Source organism: Rhinoderma darwinii, chromosome 8 (genome assembly GCF_050947455.1).
Source record: "Rhinoderma darwinii isolate aRhiDar2 chromosome 8, aRhiDar2.hap1, whole genome shotgun sequence".
Taxonomy (NCBI): Eukaryota; Metazoa; Chordata; class Amphibia; order Anura; family Rhinodermatidae; genus Rhinoderma; species Rhinoderma darwinii.
In genome coordinates this window covers 42,872,448-42,897,147 of record NC_134694.1, presented here as the reverse complement: position 1 = coordinate 42,897,147, position 24,700 = coordinate 42,872,448, and the positions used below count along the sequence as shown (strand labels likewise).

Below are 24,700 nucleotides of genomic sequence, written 5' to 3'. Positions count from 1 at the left end.
GATTGTGCCATAAAGCATATGTATCCCCTATCCACAGGATAGGGGATACATGTGTGATCGATAAGGAGAACGGGTACCAAAAGTCACCAATCACGCTGCATGAGAAGCTTTGACTTCCGCGTTCTGTGTCCGGCAGCTTCATAGAGATGAACGGGATTCTTCTGCGCATGCGCGAGCGGCTCTCCATTGATCTCCATGGAGCTGCGGAACAAATAAGCCGGACACAGGACCCTGTTCTCCTTATCGCCGGGGGTCCCAGAAGGCAGACCCCCAGCTATCTAACATGTAGCCCCTATCCTGTGAATAGGTGATACATGCGTTTTATGGCTAACCCCTTTAGTTAAATGCCGCGGTCAATAGCGACCGCGGCATTTATAGGGGTTTTTCTATGAAGGACATTTATGACATATCCTCAGGATATGTCATAAATGTCAGATAGATGCAGGTCCCACCTCTGGGACCCGCACCTATCTCTAGAACGGGGTTCTCTAAACCCCGTTCTAGCTTTCTGTGCTCTCCCAGCCACTTGATTGCATGTGGAGTTACTGAAACAGCGTAACTCGCTGAGCTACGCTGTTTCCGTAACTCCCATAGAACTGAACAGTTACGGAAACAGCATAGCTCGCATACTACGCTGCTTCCGTAACTGCCAGTTACTACTATGGGAGTTAGGCAAACAATGTCGCTCAGCGAGTTACGCTGTTTCAGTAACTCCACATGCAACCGAGTGGCCGCTGGTTCAAGTCCCACAGGGGAGCTACTAAAATGTGTATAGAAAAAAAAAATTTTCGATACATTTTCAGGAGTGTAAATAGAAAAAAAAAAACTTTTCCTATTTTTTTTTTCCCCCAACCACAATGTAAAAAATAAAATAATTTGGGATCGCTGTGTCCGTAAAAGTCATATCTATTACAATATACCATTATTTAACTCACACGGTGAATTTAAAAATGTAAAACATCAAAATAGTTTTTTGGTCACCTTCGCGCTTAAAAAATTAAATAAAAAAAAGTGATCAAAAAATTATGCCAATAAAACTACAGCTCTTCCTGCAACAAATAAGCCCTCACACCGCTCAATTGATGAAAAAAATATTAAAAAAAAGTTATGGCTCTCAGAATGTGGTGAAACGGAATAAATAATTTTTTCCTATTTTCTGTTGTCTAAAACCTGGGTGCGTCTTCTGGTCAGTTGCATTTTATAGTCCGAAAAATACGGTATGTATTTTTTTTCAATCTTAAAAACGGTTACTTTGCTATTGAGCTTGTCCTGCTTACATAGCAGATGTGCTTGCTACAATTCATCAGTGTAAATCGATGAGCCTCAAGTCTAGGAAGATTTGTGTTTCTGTTCCATTCAATCTACAGAAAATTGTGTAGATTGATACATTTAAAAAGATCATATAAAGTCTCTGAATATAAAGAATTAATGCTTCCATTTATTGACCGCAAGCAGATATCATAAATCCGCAAGAAAATCAAAACCTACAGTATTAGAAAGTTACATAGTTTCACATCCACATGACCATGAAGCTGTCATTTTATTGAACCCTGGAATCATGGATCCACTTCTGAATAAACCCAGTCCTGGACAAGTAAATTCCTGCTAATCCAGTATGGGATTACTTTGTGGAATGCTGGATGAGCATAATTGTTAAAGGATCAGGTGCTGGGTTAATGTCGTTTTACTGTATGATGATTAAACTTTAGTTAAATAACCCTGTGTAATCTAGTTTCTATAATAATAACAACAATGATGCCTGTATCCGATCACACATTCTGTCAGGCATTTTTTCATAGAAATAGAGCATCATAGTCTTGCACGTTTTAAGCTGTAAATTACACACTCCTAACTCCTTTAACAGCTATACGTACTCTATAAATAGTGTATGCAGAATTTACATTGACGTTTAGAATATATGACAGACACCCAATGTTCACACTGTGCAGTGTACAAGCATTCTAAGAATGTAGCTAATAAATTCTTAAAGGCTATGTACACCTTTGAAAGGGTTTTTTGTTTTTTTTGTAATTCGTTTTTATGAAAAATTATTTTTACTTTTTGAGTTGCAGCTGCTCTGTACTCTCTATACAGAGCAACTGTATTGTTCGCGAAGACCTAAATCAATCAGTCCCACGGACCTGACGGGTTTGGTGTTAGCGGGTTTTGCGTGTCTCTCTCGCACACAGGATCGACTTGTAATTTATCACATCTAAGTTACAAACAGGTGGATCCGCGGGACTGATGGATTCATGTCTTAAAGGGGTTGTCCAGTACCGGACAACTGATGACCTATGCTTCCGGGAACCGGATGTCCATGTCTGAAGCAGATTGCTCCGGTCATAGAATAGCGGCCAAGATGTAGGACTTCAGCTCTGCTCCTATTCAAGTAAATAGGAGCAGAGCTGTAGTTCGGCAGGACGGCCACTCTACAATGTACGGAGCCAACTGCTTCCGGCTCCGTACATTGCATAATGTGCCATAGCATCCAGTTCCCGCAGGCAGCCGGAATGGCTAATCGGGGCGGTGTCCGGGTGTCGGACCCGCACCGATGATATGCTGATGACCTATCCGGTGGATAAGTTATCAGTTGTCCGGTAGTGAACAACCCCTTTAATGAACGATACAGCTGCTCTGTATTACAAAAAGTAAAAATTATTTTTAATAAAAACGAGTTATGAAGTTGTACTAATCACTTTGTTGACATCCCTTTACATAGCCTTGAAAGGGTGACCTCTAAATCACCTATCTTTTGTAACAAGTCAGATGGAGCAGACTTTCTTTTGCACTAATACGTACTTGTACTGTATTAAAAAAAGAAAATGATGCTTTATAGTTAATGAACTAATGATTATGTTCAATATTGTGACTTTATTTTTTAGGGGGCACTATCTGTAGATTCTATAGCAGAGCTAGGTGATGGAGATGATCGTCTTCTTGAAGCGCTACAATTGTCACATCCTGCAGAACTGCGTTCCCAACAGGAAGACCACAATCTTTGCTTAAGTTTGAATCCAATTTACAAGCAAGTGCCACGAATTGTAGAAAGATGTTGTTCTCACATTGAGAATTATGGTAAGATACTTGGCACAATGTTTTTATGTTTTGATATTTTTATTAGGTTTAGCAAAAAAGTACAACATTTGCAATGAAAGGAAAGAGAAAATAGACTACAATGTGTGTTACAAGTAGCATACATTACAACCGTGAATATTTGCACAATAAAAATAAAATAACATATACAGTAGTATAAGTGAACAAACCATCTCAAATAAAGCCAGTCACAATGTGACAACAGCTATGCAGTGCATTTGCATTCTATTGGCGGTTTTCTATCTAAAGAATAAAAATGTAAACCAACATAAAAGTATATATAACCAACTCTGAAAGATGTAGCATCTAGGGCTTTGTATCCACGCATCCCACACAAATGAAAAGGTATTTAAGGTACCATAAGGTATATAGGTTAATAGATGAGACTACTTTATCCAGTTGCGGAATGGTAGCACTCTTCCAAGATCTTGTCACCACAATCTTTGCTATTCTAAGTATTTTACGGATGAACATCTGAAATTCTGGGAGGATTATGTGAAGACCACGATAAAGGAGTGGCATTTGCGGGGGTTCTGTGTACCTGCAGATGTATAAGTTCGGATATCATCTGACATATCGACTGCCAATAAATCTAGAAGTGGGCAATTCCATAGGATATGATAGAGTGCCTCTATTTTCACAGTCATGCCAACAAGTATGTGGGGAGCTCAGATATATAATATGCAGGTGATCAGGGGTAAGTTACCATCTCCGAACAGTTTTTATAGCTGATTCGCAATGTAAGCTGCAACTAAATGATTCATGAACTAAGTGAAAGCCTGTGAGATTTCCAGCAAGGGAAACAAAATCTCGTTTACCTCGTAATCTCACGAGATTACGCGTGGCTTGCTGGAAATCTCACAGAAAAGATTCAGAAGTGTCAGGATTCTGAATACACATGACGTCCAGGCTGGAGGTCATGTGTATTCATTATCAGGACGCTTGTGTATGTGGCTGCACATCGTTCTAGTAAGAACACTATGTGCTGTGTAAATGAATGGAGAGGAGTGCATGATGCTGATTGGTCACTGATTCGTCCGCATCATACACTTCTATTCACAACACCCAGTTAGTAAAACAAGTAAACACGCCCAGTTAAAGAAACAATACACGCCCAGTTGGACATACGAAAAAGAAACACGCTCAGTTGTCCATTTCAAAGCTCATTTGTATATATATATATATATATATATATATATATATATATATATATATATATATATATATATATATATATAAAATAGCTCATAACTTGGCCAAAAATGAACGTTTAAAAAAAAAAAAAAGTTGCTATTCTCTACATTGCAGCGCCGATCACATGCAATAGGAGATAGGGATTTGAGAATCCGGTGACAGAGCCTCTAAATTAGGAATAGCCAAGGCAACCAGATCTAGGACGGGAGTAACTTCTAGATAAAGAAATGGTGGAGTTAGAGAAATTTCATCCAATAATAGATCGATGCTTCTAGTTTTAAGGTAATTGGGTACATACTGAAACTTGTTTTACGCATCCCATGTTTAGTCCTAGCCATACACCATCAAGAAACAGATTGGGAAACTTTGGAAGCCAAAATATAAGTCTCCGGTACTCCCGCCTGCCCTGTCTGAAGTCAACAAGCGAGCCCATAGGAATTTTGCTATTTCATGGGTCGAGGTAAAGAAGGTTCTCAGTATACTTATTGGGGGGGGGGGGGTCCGAAAGAGAAGTTTTGGTAGCAGCATTTTGAAGGCGGCAATTCATTTAACCCAAGATATTCCAAACTTGTCATTGTGTTTCTATATGAAGGTCAGCTAGCAGGGGTTCATAATTATGCTTATATAAAGACTTGTGCGAAGCCGTTAAAATGATTCTCAAGTACTTAACTCCTTCCGATTGCCAGTCAAATGGGAATTTAGTTCTCAAGAAATACAAGAAATGTCGCGAGCGGTTGAGAGAGAGCACCTGTGACTTGAGTATTAACCCCTTCCCACAAATGGACGTTACTGTGCGTCCTTTTTAGAGGTGCGTTCCCGCAAATGGGTGTACAGTAACGCCCTGAGGATGAAGCGGGCACAGAAGCTGTGCGCGCTTCATCTTCAGCGGGTGTCTGCTGTAATGTATAGCCGACAGCCCACTGCAACGGCGGCCATCACAGTTATCTCCGGTCGCCACTGTTTAACCCCTTAAATTACGTTGTCAATAGCGTTAGTGCCATTTAAGTGATTGACACAGGGGGAGGGGGCTCCCTCTGTGCCCTGTTGGCCCCCCGTGAAAAATTGTGGGGTTGCTATGGCAACCAGGAAGCCTAGCAACGGCTTTCTGGTTGCCAGGTATGGAAGCCTATTCGGTCCTGTCCAAGGCAGGACATAATAGGCTTAACTGTCAGTTGTAAAATGACAGTTACAATACACTGCACTACATAAGTAGTGCAGTGTATTGTACTGGGGATCAGAAGAGCAGATCTTCAAGTCCCCTAGTAAGTGTAAGAAAAAAAACTATACATAATAGGAATAAGATCAAGCAAATAGTAGGAGGAGCACAGTGTAAAATACCAAAGACGGCTGGTGCTAGCTTCAAAATAAAGGAGTGTCGCGCTCCTCATGAATATACAAAAAATAGAGCCCAGAAGCAGCACTCAAATAGCAAAAAATGTGAATTTATTCACCCAACAAAGCAACGTTTCACTTCCTCCATGGAAGCATTTTCAAGCAATTAATAAAAACCACACACTGACATATATAGGAAGAGCAAAGCTCAATTAACAAGTGTTCTAAATCATAATAATTATACAATATACAGTGAAGGAAATAAGTATTTGATCCCTTGCTGATTTTGTAAGTTTGCCCACTGTCAAAGACATGAACAGTCTAGAATTTTTAGGCTAGGTTAATTTTACCAGTGAGAGATAGATTATATATATATAAAAAAAAAAAAGAAAATCACAGTCAAAATTATATATTTGCATTGTGCACAGAGAAATAAGTATTTGATCCCTTTGGCAAACAAGACTTAATACTTGGTGGCAAAACCCTTGTTGGCAAGCACAGCAGTCAGACGTTTTTGTAGTTGATGATGAGGTTTGCACACATGTTAGATGGAATTTTGGCCCACTCCTCTTTGCAGATCATCTGTAAATCATTAAGATTTCGAGGCTGTCGCTTGGCAACTCGGATCTTCAGCTCCCTCCATAAGTTTTCGATGGGATTAAGGTCTGGAGACTGGCTAGGCCACTCCATGACCTTAATGTGCTTAATTTTGAGCCACTCCTTTGTTGCCTTGGCTGTATGTTTCGGGTCATTGTGGTGCTGGAAGACCCAGCCACGAGCCATTTTTAATGTCCTGGTGGAGGGAAGGAGGTTGTCACTCAGGATTTGACGGTACATGGCTCCATCCATTCTCCCATTGATGCGGTGAAGTAGTCCTGTGCCCTTAGCAGAGAAACACTCCCAAAACAATGTTTCCACCTCCATGCTTGACAGTGGGGACGGTGTTCTTTGGGTCATAGGCAGCATTTCTCTTCCTCCAAACACGGCGAGTTGAGTTAATGCCAAAGAACTCAATTTTAGTCTCATCTGACCACAGCACCTTCTCCCAATCACTCTCAGAATCATCCAGATGTTCATTTGCAAACTTCAGATGGGCCTGTACATGTGCCTTCTTGAGCAGGGGGACCTTGCGGGCACTGCAGGATTTTAATCCATTATGGTGTAATGTGTTACGAATTGTTTTCTTGGTGACTGTGGTCCCAGCTGCCTTGAGATCATTAACAAGTTCCCCCCGTGTAGTTTTCGGCTGAGCTGTCACCTTCCTCAGGATCAAGGATAACCGACGAGGTGAGATTTTGCATGGAGACCCAGATCGATGTCGATTGACAGTCATTTTGTATGTCTTCCATTTTCTTACTATTGCACCAACAGTTGTCTCCTTCTCACCCAGCGTCTGTCTTATGGTTTTGTAGCCCATTCCAGCCTTGTGCAGGTCTATGATCTTGTCCCTGACATCCTTAGAAAGCTCTTTGGTCTTGCCCATGTTGTAGAGGTTAGAGTCAGACTGATTGAGTCTGTGGACAGGAGTCTTTTATACAGGTGACCATGTAAGACAGCTGTCTTTAATGCAGGCACTAAGTTGATTTGGAGCGTGTAACTGGTCTGGAGGAGGCTGAACTCTTAATGGTTGGTAGGGGATCAAATACTTATTTCTCTGTGCACAATGCAAATATATATCATTTTCACTATGTGATTTTCAGTTTCTTTTTTTAATATAATCTATCTCTCACTGGTAAAATTAACCCAGCCTAAAAATTCTAGACTGTTCATGACTTTGACAGTGGGCAAACTTACAAAATCAGCAAGGGATCAAATACTTATTTCCTTCACTGTATGTAAAAATATAGTAATGTGTAACAATGTAACGAAATACCAGGTGCATGCATATGTGCGTGAGTCAATCACTGACAATAGGTCTAGACGCTTTAAAATTTCTGGCAAGTGAAGTATGTGAATATAGAACAGTTACATAGTTACATAGTTACATAGTTAGTACGGCTGAAAAAAGACACATGTCCATCAAGTTCAACCAAGGGAAGGGAAAAGGGAACGGAAAAATTTCTACACATAGGAGCAAATATTTTTTTGTTCTAGGAAATTATCTAACCCTTTTTTAAAGCCATCTACTGTCCCTGCTGTGACCAGCTCCTGCGGTAGGCTATTCCATAAATTCACAGTTCTCACTGTAAAGAAGCCTTGTCGCCTCTGCAGCTTGAACCTTTTTTTCTCCAGACGGAGGGAGTGCCCCCTTGTTTTTTGAGGGGGTTTTACAAGGAACAGGATTTCACCATATTTTTTGTATGTGCCATTAATATATTTATATAAGTTAATCATGTCCCCCCTTAGTCGTCTTTTTTCAAGGCTAAATAGGTTTAATTCTTTCAATCTTTCCTCATAACTTAAATTCTCCATGCCCCTTATTAGCTTCGTTGCTCTTCTTTGTATTTTTTCCAACTCCAGGGCATCCTTTCTATGAACTGGTGCCCAGAACTGAACTGCATATTCTAGATGAGGCCTCACTAATGCTTTGTAAAGTGGCATTATTACATCCCTGTCCCGCGAGTCCATGCCTCTTTTAATACACGACAATATCCTGCTGGCCTTTGAAGCAGCTGATTGACACTGCATGCTGTTATTGAGTTTATGATTTACAAGTACACCCAGATCCTTCTCAACAAGTGAATCCGCCAGTGTAGCGCCCCCTAGGACATATGATGCATGCAGGTTGTTGGTACCAAGATGCATAACTTTACATTTATCTACATTAAACTTCATTTGCCAAGTGGACGCCCAAACACTTAGTTTGTTTAAATCTGCCTGTAATTCATGAACATCTTCCATAGTCTGAACTATATTACATAGCTTGGTGTCATCTGCAAAAATAGAAATAGTGCTATTAATCCCTTCCTCTATATCATTAATAAATAAGTTGAATAATAGTGGTCCCAGCACTGAACCCTGGGGTACACCACTTATAACCGGTGACCATTCAGAGTAGGAATCATTGACCACAACTCTCTGGATACGGTCCTTGAGCCAATTCTCAATCCAATTACAAACTATATTTTCTAAACCTATAGTCCTTAATTTACCCATTAGGCGTCTATGGGGGACAGTGTCAAATGCCTTTGCAAAGTCCAAAAACACTAAATCCACAGCGGCCCCTCTGTCTAGACTTCTGCTCACCTCTTCATAAAAACAGATTAGGTTAGTTTGACAACTTCTGTCCTTAGTAAAACCGTGCTGGCTGTCACTTATAATGCTATTTATTGTCACATAATCCTGTATATAGTCCCTCAATAGCCCCTCAAACATTTTCCCCACGATGGATGTTAAGCTTACTGGTCTATAATTACCCGGGGAAGACCTAGAGCCCTTTTTGAAAATAGGCACCACATTTGCCCTGCGCCAGTCCCTTGGCACTATACCAGTCACTAGAGATTCTCTGAATATTATGAAAAGGGGGACAGAAATAACTGAACTAAGCTCTTTAAGAATTCTAGGGTGTAACCCATCTGGTCCCGGAGCCTTGTGCACATTTATTTTATTTAATTTAGCTTGGACCATCTCTACATTCATCCAATTCAGTATATCAACTGATATATTAACAGAACTGGCACCGGCTACATCAGCTGCTCTTTCTTCTGTTGTATATACAGAGCTAAAGAACCCATTTAGTAACTCTGCCTTCTCTTGATCCCCTGTGATCAACTCCCCATTACCATTATCTAGGGGTCCTACATGTTCAGACCTTGGCTTTTTTGCATTTATATGCTTGAAGAATTTTTTAGGATTTGTTTTACTATCCTTGGCCACCTGCCTTTCATTTTGTATTTTTGCTAATTTTATTACATTTTTACAGATTTTATTAAGCTCTTTATATTTTACAAAGGCTACAGCTGTACCCTCAGATTTGTATTTTTTAAATGCCCTTTTTTTGTCATGTATTGCCCCTTTCACAGAAGGTGTAAGCCATGTGGGGTTTAATTTGAGTCGTTTATACAGTCAAACACATTAATTGCATATTAATAAATAATCACAATACACAAAAGCTGACACTCACCAATCTGGATAAACAAGGAAGTTCTGGCCACGAGATGTACAAACTACGATTTCGGCGCCATCGTCACCGATCTGCGCATGCTCCAACACCAACTGTCTATTGGATAATACTAGCATGTGTGTATCGGGTAGCTATGACAACGCACATAGACGCAACAGCTGACCCGAATGCGTAACTGCTTGGAGATCAAGATCCCACGCAGACGCACTAGGGTACATAGCTTCAAATTACGCCATACTTAATAAGGGCAAATATGCCAATATATTATATCAATAGTCAGGCTATAATTACGACTTGCATTAAAGTTGTGAATATCATGCTCCCAGATTTACAGGCGAAGTATGTAAGAGCTATAACCAGATATAAGTAGTAGTTTTATCAACATTTAACTCCTTACGTCCCTTGAGAGAGGAGAACATCCGCATACACGATACAGAAGTCACAAGTCTCACGAAGCGTTCTCCCGCCGATGCATCGATTCATCAGCAGCACAAAGGTACAGGATATCACTTACTGCCGGGACCTTTGGGAAAAATGAAGCTCGATACCACACATCCAGCTCTAAGAACTCCCCAACATTAGAGCAAGCATTCACAACTACAGTAATAGGTAAAAAAAACGTCAAATGTACTGACAGCTAGATACAGTAGAATAGTGCAAAGCCAGCACACCATAGTTATACACATGATTCAAACAGTTCTTTGATTTAAAATCAGTTATCTAGACAAAAAACGTGTACAGTATTCCTTGTTCCAGTTGGCAAATGTCTTCCATTAACAATTTCAGGCCTCCAATCTACAAAAGAAAAAGGGAGGCAGATAAGTACATTAAAATCAATTATAATATAAGAACTACTCTTCCCATACATCAAAACAGGTATTTTTCAGAGTAATGAATGGAACATAGAAAGGTATCACCAGGCAAGAGAATCCCCAAGGGTAGCACAGGTACGATTAAACATAATATATGGGTAGACAATGGAGAGCTTCTTAAACAGTGACCGGACTCACTTGTCCTAAAACTAGACATCATCTGAATACATTCAAAGGGTAATCCATATTAAGACCGTTTGGGTGGAGAGAATTCAATCTATTAATCCACTGAACCTCCCGTTGTTTGAGGATCAGTTCCCTATTCCCTCCTCTCTTAAGGGGGGGAACCCTATCAATAATGCAGAACCTAAGCTGGTGTACATTATGTCCCATCTCCACAAAATGTCTAGGAACAACTTTCAACTTTCCCCGTCCGTATACTCGATTTGTGATTGTTGAGTCTTAACCTACATTCAGTTGTGGTTTTACTCACATATATCAAGTTACAAGGGCATTGTAGGATGTATATTACAAAGTCACTTCTACATGTGTAGTGTGAAGTAATGTTGAAGGTTCTACCAGTGGTGGGATGTGTAAATGAATTACCTTTCAGAATAATCGCACAGCTGTCACAGGACATACAGGGGAAGCATCCATTACGAGTCAGATCCCGTGGTATACCTTTGACCCCACTGTTCTTTATACTAACATCAGTCCTGACAAGTTTATCCCTTAAATTCCGAGATCTCCTATATGAAAATAAGGGGGCGATTGAAATTCTGCCACTCCATCATAGAAATTACTTAAGATCCTCCAATGTCTTTTAATAATCCCTGCCACATCCGAACTGTATATATTGAATGTAGAGACCATAGGGAGTCTAGCAACGGTCTGCTGGTTCTTCCTGCTACCCTGTCTCAGTTGTGTCCTATCAGCTCTCTGCACTTTATAGGTGTTTCCTCATCGTTAAACAGGAAGTAATTGCAGGTTAACACTATATCGAGAAGACCCATCAGGAATTCCCTGTACTCACAGGAGAATTCAGTGCCACTTAATGCTTTATCCACACTAGTCATACCCATCCCATGGGTAATGGAGGTATAAAGGCTTATCACATCAAATGAGACCAATAAGGCCCCAGTAGGAATAACAATGTCCCTAATCTTATTCAAAAAATCAGCCGTGTCCCTAATGTAAGATCTGGCTGACACGGCAAAATTTCTCAAGATTTTATCAAGAAAAATAGCTGGAGGATTAAGGAGCGAATCTCTCCCCCGGAGGTGGCTGAGTTAGTTGAACACCGGAACACCGAATAGATCTGAAAAGAGGGGCAATTCATAAGTATGATAAGCAATGGAGTAAATGGGTTAACAATTATAGTAATGTGACACATTAGATGAGATTTGAAGGTGGGCTGACGCATCTATCTGATCAAGATATGACGGGATCACTGGTTGGAATACAGAACGGATGGAAAGGGTGGAGGTGACTGGCGAATCAGGAGACAGAGGAGGTACTGTGAGGGGGGGGGAGTTCGGTTGATAGGGGTAGGGATGGGGATGTATGTGAAGGTGCAATTAAAGATGATGAGAATACAAAGTGTAATGTAATTGCAGGAATTTTGTATCAAGAACAAGATGCTATACTGTTACTTTGTTTTTTCTTCTGTTGGTAGATTTCTTTGTACTTTACCAGAAATGCAAAAAATGTATAATACATGTTGTATTCTCAATAAAAACTTGTCTGATTTAAAAAAAAAAAAGGAGCGAATCTCTACCCGAGACAATAGGTCTCCCGGGTGGATTCGTGATGCTTTTATGTATTTTAGGCAGACAGTACAGTATTGGAGTTATCGGGTGTGACAGTGTTAAATAGTTATGCAGATCCCTATCAATCATGTCGTTTGCGAACACATTGTCAACCAGCACTCTAATACTTTTCTGAATATCCTTAACTGGATCTGACGAAACCCTCTTATAGATACAACCATATCATTCAGCTGTCTATAAACTTCTGTTAAATATAGGGTTCGGTCCATAACGACGACCGCTACCCCTTTGTCCGCAGGTTTGATGATAAGGTCGTCGTTGTGGACCAATCCATCCAGAGCCACCTTCTCTCTGACAGACAAATTATGTCGGGTGTGTGCAGAAAGGCCCGAGCAGCATTTACGTTTAAATTCTGCAACATCTTTGAGTACAGATGAGATAAATGTTTCAACCACCTGCATACAAGTAGGCGGTTGAAAACTTGTGATGTGATAAGCCTTTATACCTCCATTACCCATAGGAGAGGTATGACTAGTGTGGATAAAGCATTAAGTGGCACTGAATTCTCCTGTGAGTACAGGGAATTCCTGATGGGTCTTCTCGATATAGTGTTAACCTGCAATTACTTCCTGTTTAACGATGAGGAAACACCTATAAAGTGCAGAGAGCTGATAGGACACAACTGAGACAGGGTAGCAGGAAGAACCAGCAGACTCGTAATGGATGCTTCCCCTGTATGTCCTGTGACAGCTGTGCGATTATTCTGAAAGGTAATTCATTTACACATCCCACCACTGGTAGAACCTTCAACATTACTTCACACTACACATGTAGAAGTGACTTTGTAATATACATCCTACAATGCCCTTGTAACTTGATATATGTGGGTAAAACCACAACTGAATGTAGGTTAAGACTCAACAATCACAAATCGAGCATACGGACGGGGAAAGTTGAACTCCCCGTTCCTAGACATTTTGTGGAGATGGGACATAATGTACACAAGCTTAGGTTCTGCATTATTGATAGGGTTCCCCCCCTTAAGAGAGGAGGGAATAGGGAACTGATCCTCAAACAACGGGAGGTTCAGTGGATTAATAGATTGAATTCTCTCCACCCAAACGGTCTTAATATGGATTACCCTTTGAATGTATTCAGATGATGTCTAGTTTTAGGACAAGTGAGTCCGGTCACTGTTTAAGAAGCTCTCCATTGTCTACCCATATATTATGTTTAATCGTACCTGTGCTACCCTTGGGGATTCTCTTGCCTGGTGATACCTTTCTATGTTCCATTCATTACTCTGAAAAATACCTGTTTTGATGTATGGGAAGAGTAGTTCTTATATTATAATTGATTTTAATGTACTTATCTGCCTCCCTTTTTCTTTTGTAGATTGGAGGCCTGAAATTGTTAATGGAAGACATTTGCCAACTGGAACAAGGAATACTGTACACGTTTTTTGTCTAGATAACGGATTTTAAATCAAAGAACTGTTTGAATCATGTGTATAACTATGGTGTGCTGGCTTTGCACTATTCTACTGTATCTAGCGGTCAGTACATTTGACGTTTTTTTACTTATTACTGTAGTTCTGAATGCTTGCTCTAATGTTGGGGAGTTCTTAGAGCTGGATGTGTGGTATCGAGCTTCATTTTTCCCAAAGATCCCGGCAGTAAGTGATATCCTGTACCTTTGTGCTGCTGATGAATCGACGCATCGGCGGGAGAACGCTTCGTGAGACTTATGACTTCTGTATCGTGTATGCGGATGTTCTCCTGTCTCAAGGGACGTAAGGAGTTAAATGTTGATAAAACTACTACTTATATCTGGTTATAGCTCTTACATACTTCGCCTGTAAATCTGGGAGCATGATATTCACAACTTTAATGTAAGTCGTAATTATAGCCTGACTATTGATATAATATATTGGCATATTTGCCCTTATTAAGTATGGCGTAATTTGAAGCTATGTGCCCTAGTGCGTCTGAGTGGGATCTTGATCTCCAAGCAGTTACGCATTCGGGTCAGCTGATGCGTCTGTGCGTTGTCATAGCTACCCGATACACACATGCTAGTATTATCCAATAGACAGTTGGTGTTGGAGCATGCGCAGATCGGTGACGATGGTGCCGAAATCGTAGTTTGTACATCTCGTGGCCAGAACCTCCTTGTTTATCCAGATTGGTGAGTGTCAGCTTTTGTGTATTGTATTGTGATTATTTATTAATATGCAATTAATGTGTTTGACTGTTCTATATACACATACTTCACTTGCCAGAAATTTTAAAGCGTCTAGACCTATTGTCCGTGATTGACTCACACACATATGCACCTGGTATTTCGTTACATTGTTACACATTACTATATTTTTACATATATTGTATAATTATTATGATTTAGAGAACACTTGTTAATTGAGCTTTGCTCTTCCTATATATGTCAGTGTGTGGTTTTTATTAATTGCTTGAAAATGCTTCCATGGAGGAAGTGAAACGTTGCTTTGTTGGGTGAATAAATTCACATTTTTTGCTATTTGAGTGCTGCTTCTGGGCTCTATTTTTTGTATAATAATAGGAATACGTACTCACAGTTCAGAATCACAGGTTAGGTGCCACCAACACAATGTCGAAGCACCTCCAGCGTATATGTACAACGTAGCATAACTCTAATACGTCTTAAGCAAAAAAAACTGAGGACGAGGAGTCACAGCGCCACAAGTAATAGAGATAAATACAAATTTTTTTAAATTAAATACACGATATTACACAACACAGATAAAATAAATGATACAAGGATCTAAAATACCAAGTGTGGGTGATTAGAAAAAATTATATTGCCACGAGTATCCTGTATTGAACACACAAATGAACATATATGCACTATAAAGCTTGCATCAATGATAGCGTCTTGTTTATGACATGAAAGAGTGAATTACATATGGGAATGTAATAGGACACAAAACAAAGGGTCCTAGTGCCATCAGTAACAAATAGTAAGAAAGACACTAGGAAGAAGCATCATCCTAAAAAGCAAGCTCTTGCCTTAAAGATAAGTAAAAAAGGGAGAGATATCCTGGCATTCATTATGGTGTTCAGTCAAAAAAAGGATCTGCCTTCAGTGGCAGGTATCATTGTAAGAAGCAAGCTTACCCATGGAGATAAAGATGGTCAAACGGCCCACACAATATAGCCTGGTGTAGTGGCGCCCCAATAATAAAAGGTATCGCTGCTTTCGTATCAGCCTAACCTATAAAAATATCATATTTATCCCGCACGGTGAACATCGTAAAAAATAATGGCCGAATTTCCTTTTTTGGCCACGTTGTTTCCAAAAAATGGAATAAAAAGTGATAGTCACAAGTACCGCAAAATGGTACCAATAAAAACTACAGTTTGTCATGCAAAAAACAAGCCTCACACAGCTGTCGACAAAAAAATAAAGTTATATGTCTCAGGATATGGTGACACTAAAACATTATTTTATCTAGAAAAAAGTGTTTTTATTGTGTAAAAGTAATAAAACATATAAAAACAATACAAATTTGGTATTGCCATAATCGTATCAAACTGCAGAATAAAGTAAACCTGTTTATACTGCACAGAGAACGCCGTTAAAAATGTATAAAAAAAAAGTTTGAATTTCTGTTTTTTGGTCTCCTCACCTCCCAAAAGATATTGAATGAAAACGGATCAAAAAAATCGCATGTACTCCAAAATGATACGAATAAAAACTACAGCTTGTCCCATGAAAATCAAGCGCACTCACACAGCTCGTCAACGGAAAAATAAAAAGTTACGACTCTCGGAACGCAATAATGAAAAACAACGGCCCAGACTAATTTATATGTGCAGCAGTTCTTCACTTAAAACCCCATTTGCTAGCCCCCACTGGTAGACCTTGTAAATGCAGCTGAAACTGACATTTTGGGGTCTCTGCTACATATGGGACTAGTTAAGAAGTCAAGGATTGGGCAATGCTGGAGTGCGGATGTTTTGTACAATACCACAGACACTCTTTAGAAGTGCGACTCCTGCACCCAAAAATCAGGCCTGTGTAAAAGGATTGGTTGAAAGCGTACGTCACTATCCATGGATAATTACTTTTATTATACATTTACACCATTATTACATCATCCCATTATGACCTGATTCACTCGCCCAGTTTACATATACCCTGATCTACCCTGCCCAGCTTACATATGCTCTGATGTACTCCGTCCAGTTTACATATACCCTGATGTACTCCACCCAACTGATATATACATTGATGTACTCTGCACAGTTTACATATACCCCTCCGCCCAGCTTACATATATCTTGATGTACTCTGCCCAGCTTACATATACCCTGATGTACTCCACCCAGCTTACATATGCCCCCACATTATAAGCTTAATTATCAGTAAAACCCCAAACAAAACTACTACCAAGCAAAATCTGCACTCCAAAAGCCAAATGGCGGTCTTTCTGAGCCTGACAGTATGCCCAAACAACAGTTTATGACCATATATGGGCTATTACTGGATTCTGGAGAACCCGCTTAACAATTTATGGGGTGTGTGTCTAAAGTGGCACAATCTGAGCACAACACATTGTGCACTGAAATAGCATATCTGGAAAATAGCAATTTTCTATCTGCAACATCTACAGTGTACTAATTTCTGCAAAACCTTTTGGGGTCAAAATGCTACACTTATAGATGAATTCTTGGAGGGGTGTAGTTTCCTAAATGGGGTCACTTCTCGGCGGTTTTCACTGTACTGGTACCTCAGCGCAATGCAACATGGCGCCAAAAAACGATTTTGTAAAATCTCCACTACAAAAACTAAATTGCGCTGTTTCCCTTTAGACCCTTGCCATGTGTCCAAATAGCAGTTTACAACCACATAGGGGGTCTTTGCCTACTCAGGAGAAATTGTGTAGCACATTTTGGGGTGTCTTTTTCTCCTGTATTCCTTGTGAAAAATGAAAAATTATGCGCTAAATCAACATGTTGGGGAAAAAAATCTTTTTTCATTTTCACAGCCCAATTCTAATAAAATTTATAAAACACCTGAGGGATCAAAATGCTCACTACACCTCTAATTTAATTCTTTTAGGGGTATAGTCTCCAAAATGGGACCACACCTGGGGAATTTCTACTGTACTGGTACTTCAGGGGCTCTGCAAATGTGACATGGCCCCCAGAACCCATTTCAGCAAAATCTGAGCTGCAAGATCCAAATTGGCACTGCTTCCCTTCTGAGCCCTGGCGTAATTGGCAGAAATTGCTTTACAAATGTTGAGGTGCTCTTTCTCCTTTTATTCCTTATAAAAATTTTCATATTCACAGAGTAATTCCAATAAATTCAGCAACAAACCTGTGGGGTAAAAATGCTAACTATACCACTAGAAAAATTCCTTGTGTAGTTTCCAAAATGGGGTAATTTATTTTTTTTGTTTTTGGGGGGGGGGGGTTCCACAGTTTAGGTCCCTCCAGTGCATTGCAAACGCCGAAAACCATTCCAGTAAAATCTGCGCTCCGAATGACACTCCTTCCCTTCTGAGCACTGCCATGGGTCCAAACAGTAGTTTATGACCACATGTGGGGTATTTCCGTAATCGGGAGAAATTGTTCTACAAATGTTGGTTACTTTTCTCCCTTTATTCCTTGCAAAAATTCAAAAAATTTTCATTTTCACAGGCTAATTCAAATACATTTTGCAAAAAAACTTTGGGGTCAAAATGCTAACTATACCCCTGGATAAATTTCCTGCGGGTGTAGTTTCAAAAATGGGGTCACTTTTGGGGGGGGTTCCACTGTTTTGGCACCACAAGACCTCTTCAAACCTGACATGGTGCCTAAAATATATTCTAATAAAAGGAAGGCCACAAAATCCACTAGGTGCTCCTTTGTTTGATGCCTGTGTTTCAGTCCGTTACCACACTAGGGCTACGTGGGATATTTCCAAAAACTGCAGAATTTGGGCAATACATATTGAGAAGCATTTCTTGGGTAAAACCTTCTGTGTTACAGAAAAAAATGTATTACAAATACATTTTGGCAAAAAAAAATTATTTGTAAATTTCACTACTACTTTGCTTCAATTCCTGTGAAACGCCTAAAGGGTTAAAACACTTTCTGAATGCTGTTTTGAATACTTTGAGGGGTGCAGTTTTCAAAATGCGGTGTTTTATGGGGTTTCTAATATATGGGCCCCTCAAAGCCACTTCAGAACTGAGCTCGTCCGTAAAAAAATATAGCCTTTTGAAATGTTCTTAAAAATGTGAGAAATTGCTGCTAAAGTTCTAAGCCTTGTAACATCCTAGAAAAATAAAAGGACGTTCAAAACACTATGCAAACATAAAGTAGATATGGGAAATGTTAGTAATGCCACACAAAATAGTTACTAACTATCTGTTTTTCAATCAGATAAATTTAAAATTTGAAAAATCATAGTTTCTTCAAATGTTCTCCTAATTTTGGTGTTTTTCACAAATAATGAATTTATCGACCAAATTTTTCCACTAACATAAAGCACAATATGTCATGAGAAAACAATCTCCGAATTGCTTGGATAGGTAAAAGCATTCCAAAGTTATTACCACATAAAGTGACACATGTCCGATTTGAAAAAATGAGCTTGGTCCTGAAGGGGTTAAATAGTATGATATATTTTCAAATTGTTCAATTAGGTCCATAGCACCAGCTAGTAAACATTCTATATGCGATAATGTGAGTATAATGCAGTCTACATACAGAAAATTGTATGAACACGATCCTCAATCGTGACGGCTTTGACACTAGTCATCCCGTTATGCTTGAGCTAGGGGTTCCATTGATAGAACAAAAATTAATCGGAACAGGGGTAGCCCTGACTAGTCTCATTGGTAATGATGAATTCGTCAGACGGAGCTATTAGCAAAACTCTAGCTGAGGGGCAGGAGTATAAGGCAAGGATGGCATTCAACATATCACAAAATCCCATGTCTGATAGCCGAGAAGGCGTGCAACCAGTTAATGCGGTAGAACGCCTTCTCTGCCTCCAATGACCACAAAAACAAAGGCATCTTATGGGATTCCAGATAATGCGTAATGTTCAAGATTCTCCCAGTATCCTCAGGGTACTGCCTGATCTTCTCTTACCATATCTGGCAATATAGGGGCTAGTCATGTAGCTAAGAGTTTAGCATAAATCCTCAGATCAGAGTTAAGTAACTGTATAGGCTGGAAATTTTGAGGCACATCTGAGGTTTTTCCTAGCTTAGGTAATGTTCTAATTAAAGCAGCCTGCTTTTCTTTAGGAAAAGATCCAGAAGTCATCTCCTGTTGATATACGGTGTTTAAATGGGGTATAAGAATGTGTCTGAATGTTCTGTAGTAGTCATTTGATAGCCTATCTGGAGATTTTCCCAAAGGTAGGGAAGTAATAATTTTTGAGATTTCTAAAGTTGTGATAGGGGAGTTAAGAGAATTCTGTTTGCTTGGTGGAAAGTTTTGTGAGGTGTAAGTGATGCATAGTATTCTTTAAATCTATTATCTATTTCTCAAGGGGTATACAATTTACCAGTAGCCTGAAATTTAATAAGTGAGGTATTCAAGTTTTAGTATGCTGGAGTTTGTGGCCAGAAGCGAATAGTCTACCGGCCTATTCGTTTTGAGAGTAATTTAAGTAATTTTTTTTCTGGTAAAGTGAAGGAGGCACTGTTGATGAAATAGCCTTTCAATTTGCTGTTGGTTTTACTTGGCTTTATTAAGGGATTCTAACTATTTTATCTCTGCTAATATTGAAGAGATTACATCATTCCTCTTTTTTTTTTTTTATCTCTATGGCCTAATTTAATAAATCTCCCTCTGATATATGCCTTGTGGGCATTCCAAAGTCTATTAAAATGAAAAACCAAGTTGACATTAGTATTGAAATATTCTTTCAAATCGTTCTGTAACACTTGTTTATATTTCGAGTAAGACATTAACCCCTAGCTGCACAAGGACGCAACTGTACATCCTGGCGAGTGATTACTTTCTGCACCAGGACGTACAGTTATTGAATCGTTCCCGATGCACACGATCCGTGACCGTGTGAATCGGGAGCTCAGCTGTCCCTGACAAATGAGGCCCCCCTGTCATTGGCAATGGACCCATAATATCTGTCCAATGCCAGCGACCGGTGGATCTGTACAGATCCATCGATCACATTTTAGCTACGTTTTAAAACCATTCCCAGTAGTTAACCCCTTAATGACCGGGCCATTTTGCACGTTAATGACCAAGGATTATTTTTTGTTTTTTCACGGTCGCATTCCAAGAATCGTAACTGTAAGCCGTATAATGGCTTGTTTTTTGCGGGACGAGTTGTATTTTGTAATTGTACCATTTTTAGATGCTTATAATATATTGATTAACTTTTATTAACTTTATTTTAGGAGAGAATTGAAAATAAGCATCTATTCCAGCATTCATTTTCACGTTATAAATTTACGCCGTTTACCATGCAGCGTAAATAATATGTTAACTTTATTCTATGGGTCGGCACGATTAAGAGGATACCAAATATGTAAAGGTTTTATGTTTTTTCTACGTTTGCACAATAAAAACCCTTTTAGAATAAAATTACTTGTTTTTGCATCGCCGCATTCCAAGAGCCGTCATTTTTTTATTTTTCCGTCTATGTGGCCGTATGCGGGCTTGATTTTTGCGGGCCAAGGTGTAGTTTTCATTAGTACTATTTTGGGGTACATAGGACTTATAGATTAAGTTTTATTTAATTTTTTATGGGGGGAATGGGAGAAAAGAGAATTTTGGCGTTGTTTTTTGCATTTTTTTTGGACGCCGTTCATCCGGCGGTTTAATTAATGTGTTCATTTTATTGGTCAAGTTGTTACGATCGCAGGGATACCATATATGTGTATGTGTTATTTGTTTTGACACTTTTACTGAATAAAACCACTTTTTGGTTTTGACTGTAATTATTATTTTTTTTTTTTCCACAAACTTTATTTAACTGATTGACATTTTTTTTTTAAAGGGAATGTGTTGCCAGAAAAACATGTTGTTTTTTTTTAAATTAAACATTTAGTGTGTGGGTGATTAAACATTGTTCAAATTTATTTTTTTCACGAGTCAGGAAATATTATAAATTAATTCTAATTTATAATATTACCCATTTCTGGTCACTAGATGGAGCTATACCCAAAATTGCAGCATTGCAAAATTGGGTAAAAAGCCCTCGCTCTAGTGAGCTCTCAGCATTCCCCCCTCCTTTATCCTGGCTAGTGCCGGGATAAACGAGGGGTTTGAACGGTGTAACCTCCTACACTGTGTGTCGCCATTTTTTGAGCTAACACACAGTGTAGTAGGTTTACATACAGTAGTAAACACACACAAACATACATTGAAATCTCTTACCTGCTCCTGCCGCCGCGGCTCCCTCCGGCCCGTCCGCTCCGTCTGCTGCCGCTGGTGCAAGTGCACAAATCCGGAAGCCGCGACCGGAAGTAGTAATATTACTGTCCGGCGCGACTTCCGGTCCACAGGAAAATGGCGCCGGGCGGCGCCAATTTCGAATAGGACTGTGTGGGAGCGGCGCATGCGCAGTTCCCACACAGACGCCGTACACTGAAGTCAATGGGACGGGAGCCGTTCGCAGTCCCTATGGGACTGTGGCTGCCGTATTCCATGTCTGTATGTGTCGTTAATCGACACATACAGAAATGGAACAAAAAATGGCAGCCCCCATAGGGAAGAAAAAGTGTAAAAATAAGAAAAAGTAAAACACAAACACACAAATATAAACGTTTTTAATAAAGCACTAACATCTTTAACATATAAAAAAATAATTTGTGATGACACTGTTCCTTTAAGTCCCACCAGGGGACTTCACTATGCCATGTGCCGATCGCATATATAATGCTTTGGTATACTTCGTATACCAAAGCATTATTGCCTGTCAGTGTAAAACTGAAAGGCAACCTGTTAGGTCATGCCTTCGGCATCGCCTAACAGGCAGTTGCGGAAGACAGACCTGGGGGTCTTTGTTAGACCCCCGGCTGTCATGGAAACCCGACAGCGACCCGCGATTTGTTTGCGGGGGCGCCGATGGGGTGACAGAGGGAGCTCCCTCCCTCTCAAACACATTAGATGCCGCTGTCACTATTGACCTAGGCATTTAATGGGTTAAACTGCAGGAATCGGAGCGCGCTTCGATTCCGGCAGTTGCAGCAGGAGCCAGGCTGTGTAGAACAGCCGTGCTCCTGCCGCTGATCGCGTGGGTACAGTCTCCGTACCCGCGCCATCACAGGATGGATATATCCGTCCTCCTGCGCGAACTAGCAGCTGCTGAGGACTGATATATCCGTCCTTCGGCGTTAAGGAGTTAAGTCCGGGAACGTTAACCACTATTTATCGCCCCTGCCCATTGTCCCATGTGACCGGCAATGGACCAGTAACAGTGGTCCATTGCTGTCAAATGCAGTGATTGGTGGGTCTGTTTAGACCCACCAATCAGTGCGTTTTTTCCCAGGGCGGGTGAAAAATGACGGTTACAGGCTCTTATCTCTTAGTAGGTAAAGTGAGGTTGACGAGTTAAGAGCATGTGCCAATTTTCTGCCCCGCAATGGGGAAAAAGCAGCCTTATCTCCAGCTCCCTGTTCCCAGTGTCTGACCCCACTACCTCCCAGTGTATAAGAATTCTAGCTCGTCTACGTCAATACGTTTCGGCAGTTGTCAGTCAGCGTCCATCCGTTGCGTGAGTTCGTCGACGTCAATCCGTTATGTCAGTTGTCAGTATATCGCGTCACTTGTCAGTCGATCAATGTCAATCTGTCACTGTCAATTAGTCAGCGTCAATCCGTCGTGTCACTTGTCAGTCCACCATGGTCAATTAGTCGTGTTCCTTGTCAGCATCAGTCCTTCAGCTTGTCAGTAAGTGTTCTAAAAAAACAACGCGTGTTTGTCAGTGTTAGTGTATTAGGTGAAAAAATTAAAAAAAAAAACACAAATTTTTTAGTGTTTTTATGTGAAGGAAAAAAAATTCTTTGTCATACGACTGTCTCTTAGTTAGCTGAGCTACGTCTGTATATACACTAAGATATAGATATCTATATATATATAGATATATATCTCAAAAACTAAATGATTGCAGCACTCCAGAAAGTAGTTGGAATAAACAACATTTTCTATTTTCAATGTCCGATTCTATGTTTCAATCCTATCACAGGACCTTTCTCAAGCAATTGTGATATGCGCAAAACCATGGTTATAAACCCATGGAAAGTGATTACATCATTAACTGTGATTCATTAATAGCATACAAAATAATGCCAACATATGGCATATAAAATACACAGAACATGTGATCGATTAACATAGAAGTGTTACATATAGATAAAACACAACGTGTACTGTGCATAACAATAAATAACATTTATAGACTATCCTATATTGCTACTGTCTATCCATATGAATATTCACCAATCCCAGGGCAGCAGACAGATGCTTAGAATATCATTATAATCGGTAATATAAATATACGGAGTCTTCAAAGATTAATAGTGCATGCGTTCCCCCACGTCATGCAATGTGTATTGACAGGCCAATCAAAGAACAGCGTCTCTTGTTGTCATGGTTTCCACTAAGTTGAACCAATCATAGTGAAGCGTGTCCCGTTGTCTAGGCTACGACTACCACTCGTCACATCAGCGCATGCATATCAAACGCCCATAATGGGAAAACCACTCGTTACTACAAAAATAGGAAATAATCGTCAAGCCCAAAAGGGGCGGCAGAGTGGAGCAATTCAATATAAAACGCCAAAATGTATATAAGACCGCATCATTACCATCCCATCCACATCTATAATGAAGTATGTCAGGCAAGCTCCATGCCATCTAAGCATTTTATCTACGTATACCTCCGTGCGACAGTAACCATATACAGGCATAACTGTCAAATGTAAATATTTCTATTTTTAAAGGGCAAAAGGAAATTGCAATCATACTGCTTTTAACCCCTTCCCGTCGCAGCCACTTTGGATCAAATGACCGAGCCCCATTTTTAAAATCTGATGTGTTACTTTATATGGTAATAACTTTGGAATTCCAGATTTGAGAGTGTTCGGACTGCATTAGGTTTTCGTGTCGGTGCATACGTAGGGGCCCAACCCGATATGATGAAAGAAGGTACTATGCACACCAGTAGGAGTAATTATTCAAGGTGATTTTAATTGTTTAGCTAGTATCCGTGCAAATACTGATACTGGCTAAACAATTAAAATCACCTTTGATAATTACTCCTACTGTTGTGCATAGTACCTTCTTTCAACTTTGAAATGCTTTCAACTAGCCAAGAGATTTGTTTTTTTTTGTGACAAATTGTACTATGTCAGGGATAAAATTTGGTCGAGAAATTCATTGCTGATTTGTGGAAAAACACCAAAATTTTATGAAATATTTAAAT

The 24,700-nt window shown here is 39.8% G+C and overlaps 1 protein-coding gene across 1 annotated transcript in view; it reads left to right on the top strand.

Annotated features, from left to right (window-relative positions):
• Positions 1–24,700, top strand: part of LOC142659465 (rho GTPase-activating protein 6-like) — a 370,769-nt gene that overhangs the window by 75,713 nt on the left and 270,356 nt on the right. Inside the window, exon 5 of the mRNA XM_075835626.1 lies at positions 2,883–3,075. Within this exon, the coding sequence (XP_075691741.1) occupies positions 2,883–3,075 (193 nt within the window). The remainder of the gene's footprint in view (positions 1–2,882; positions 3,076–24,700) is intronic.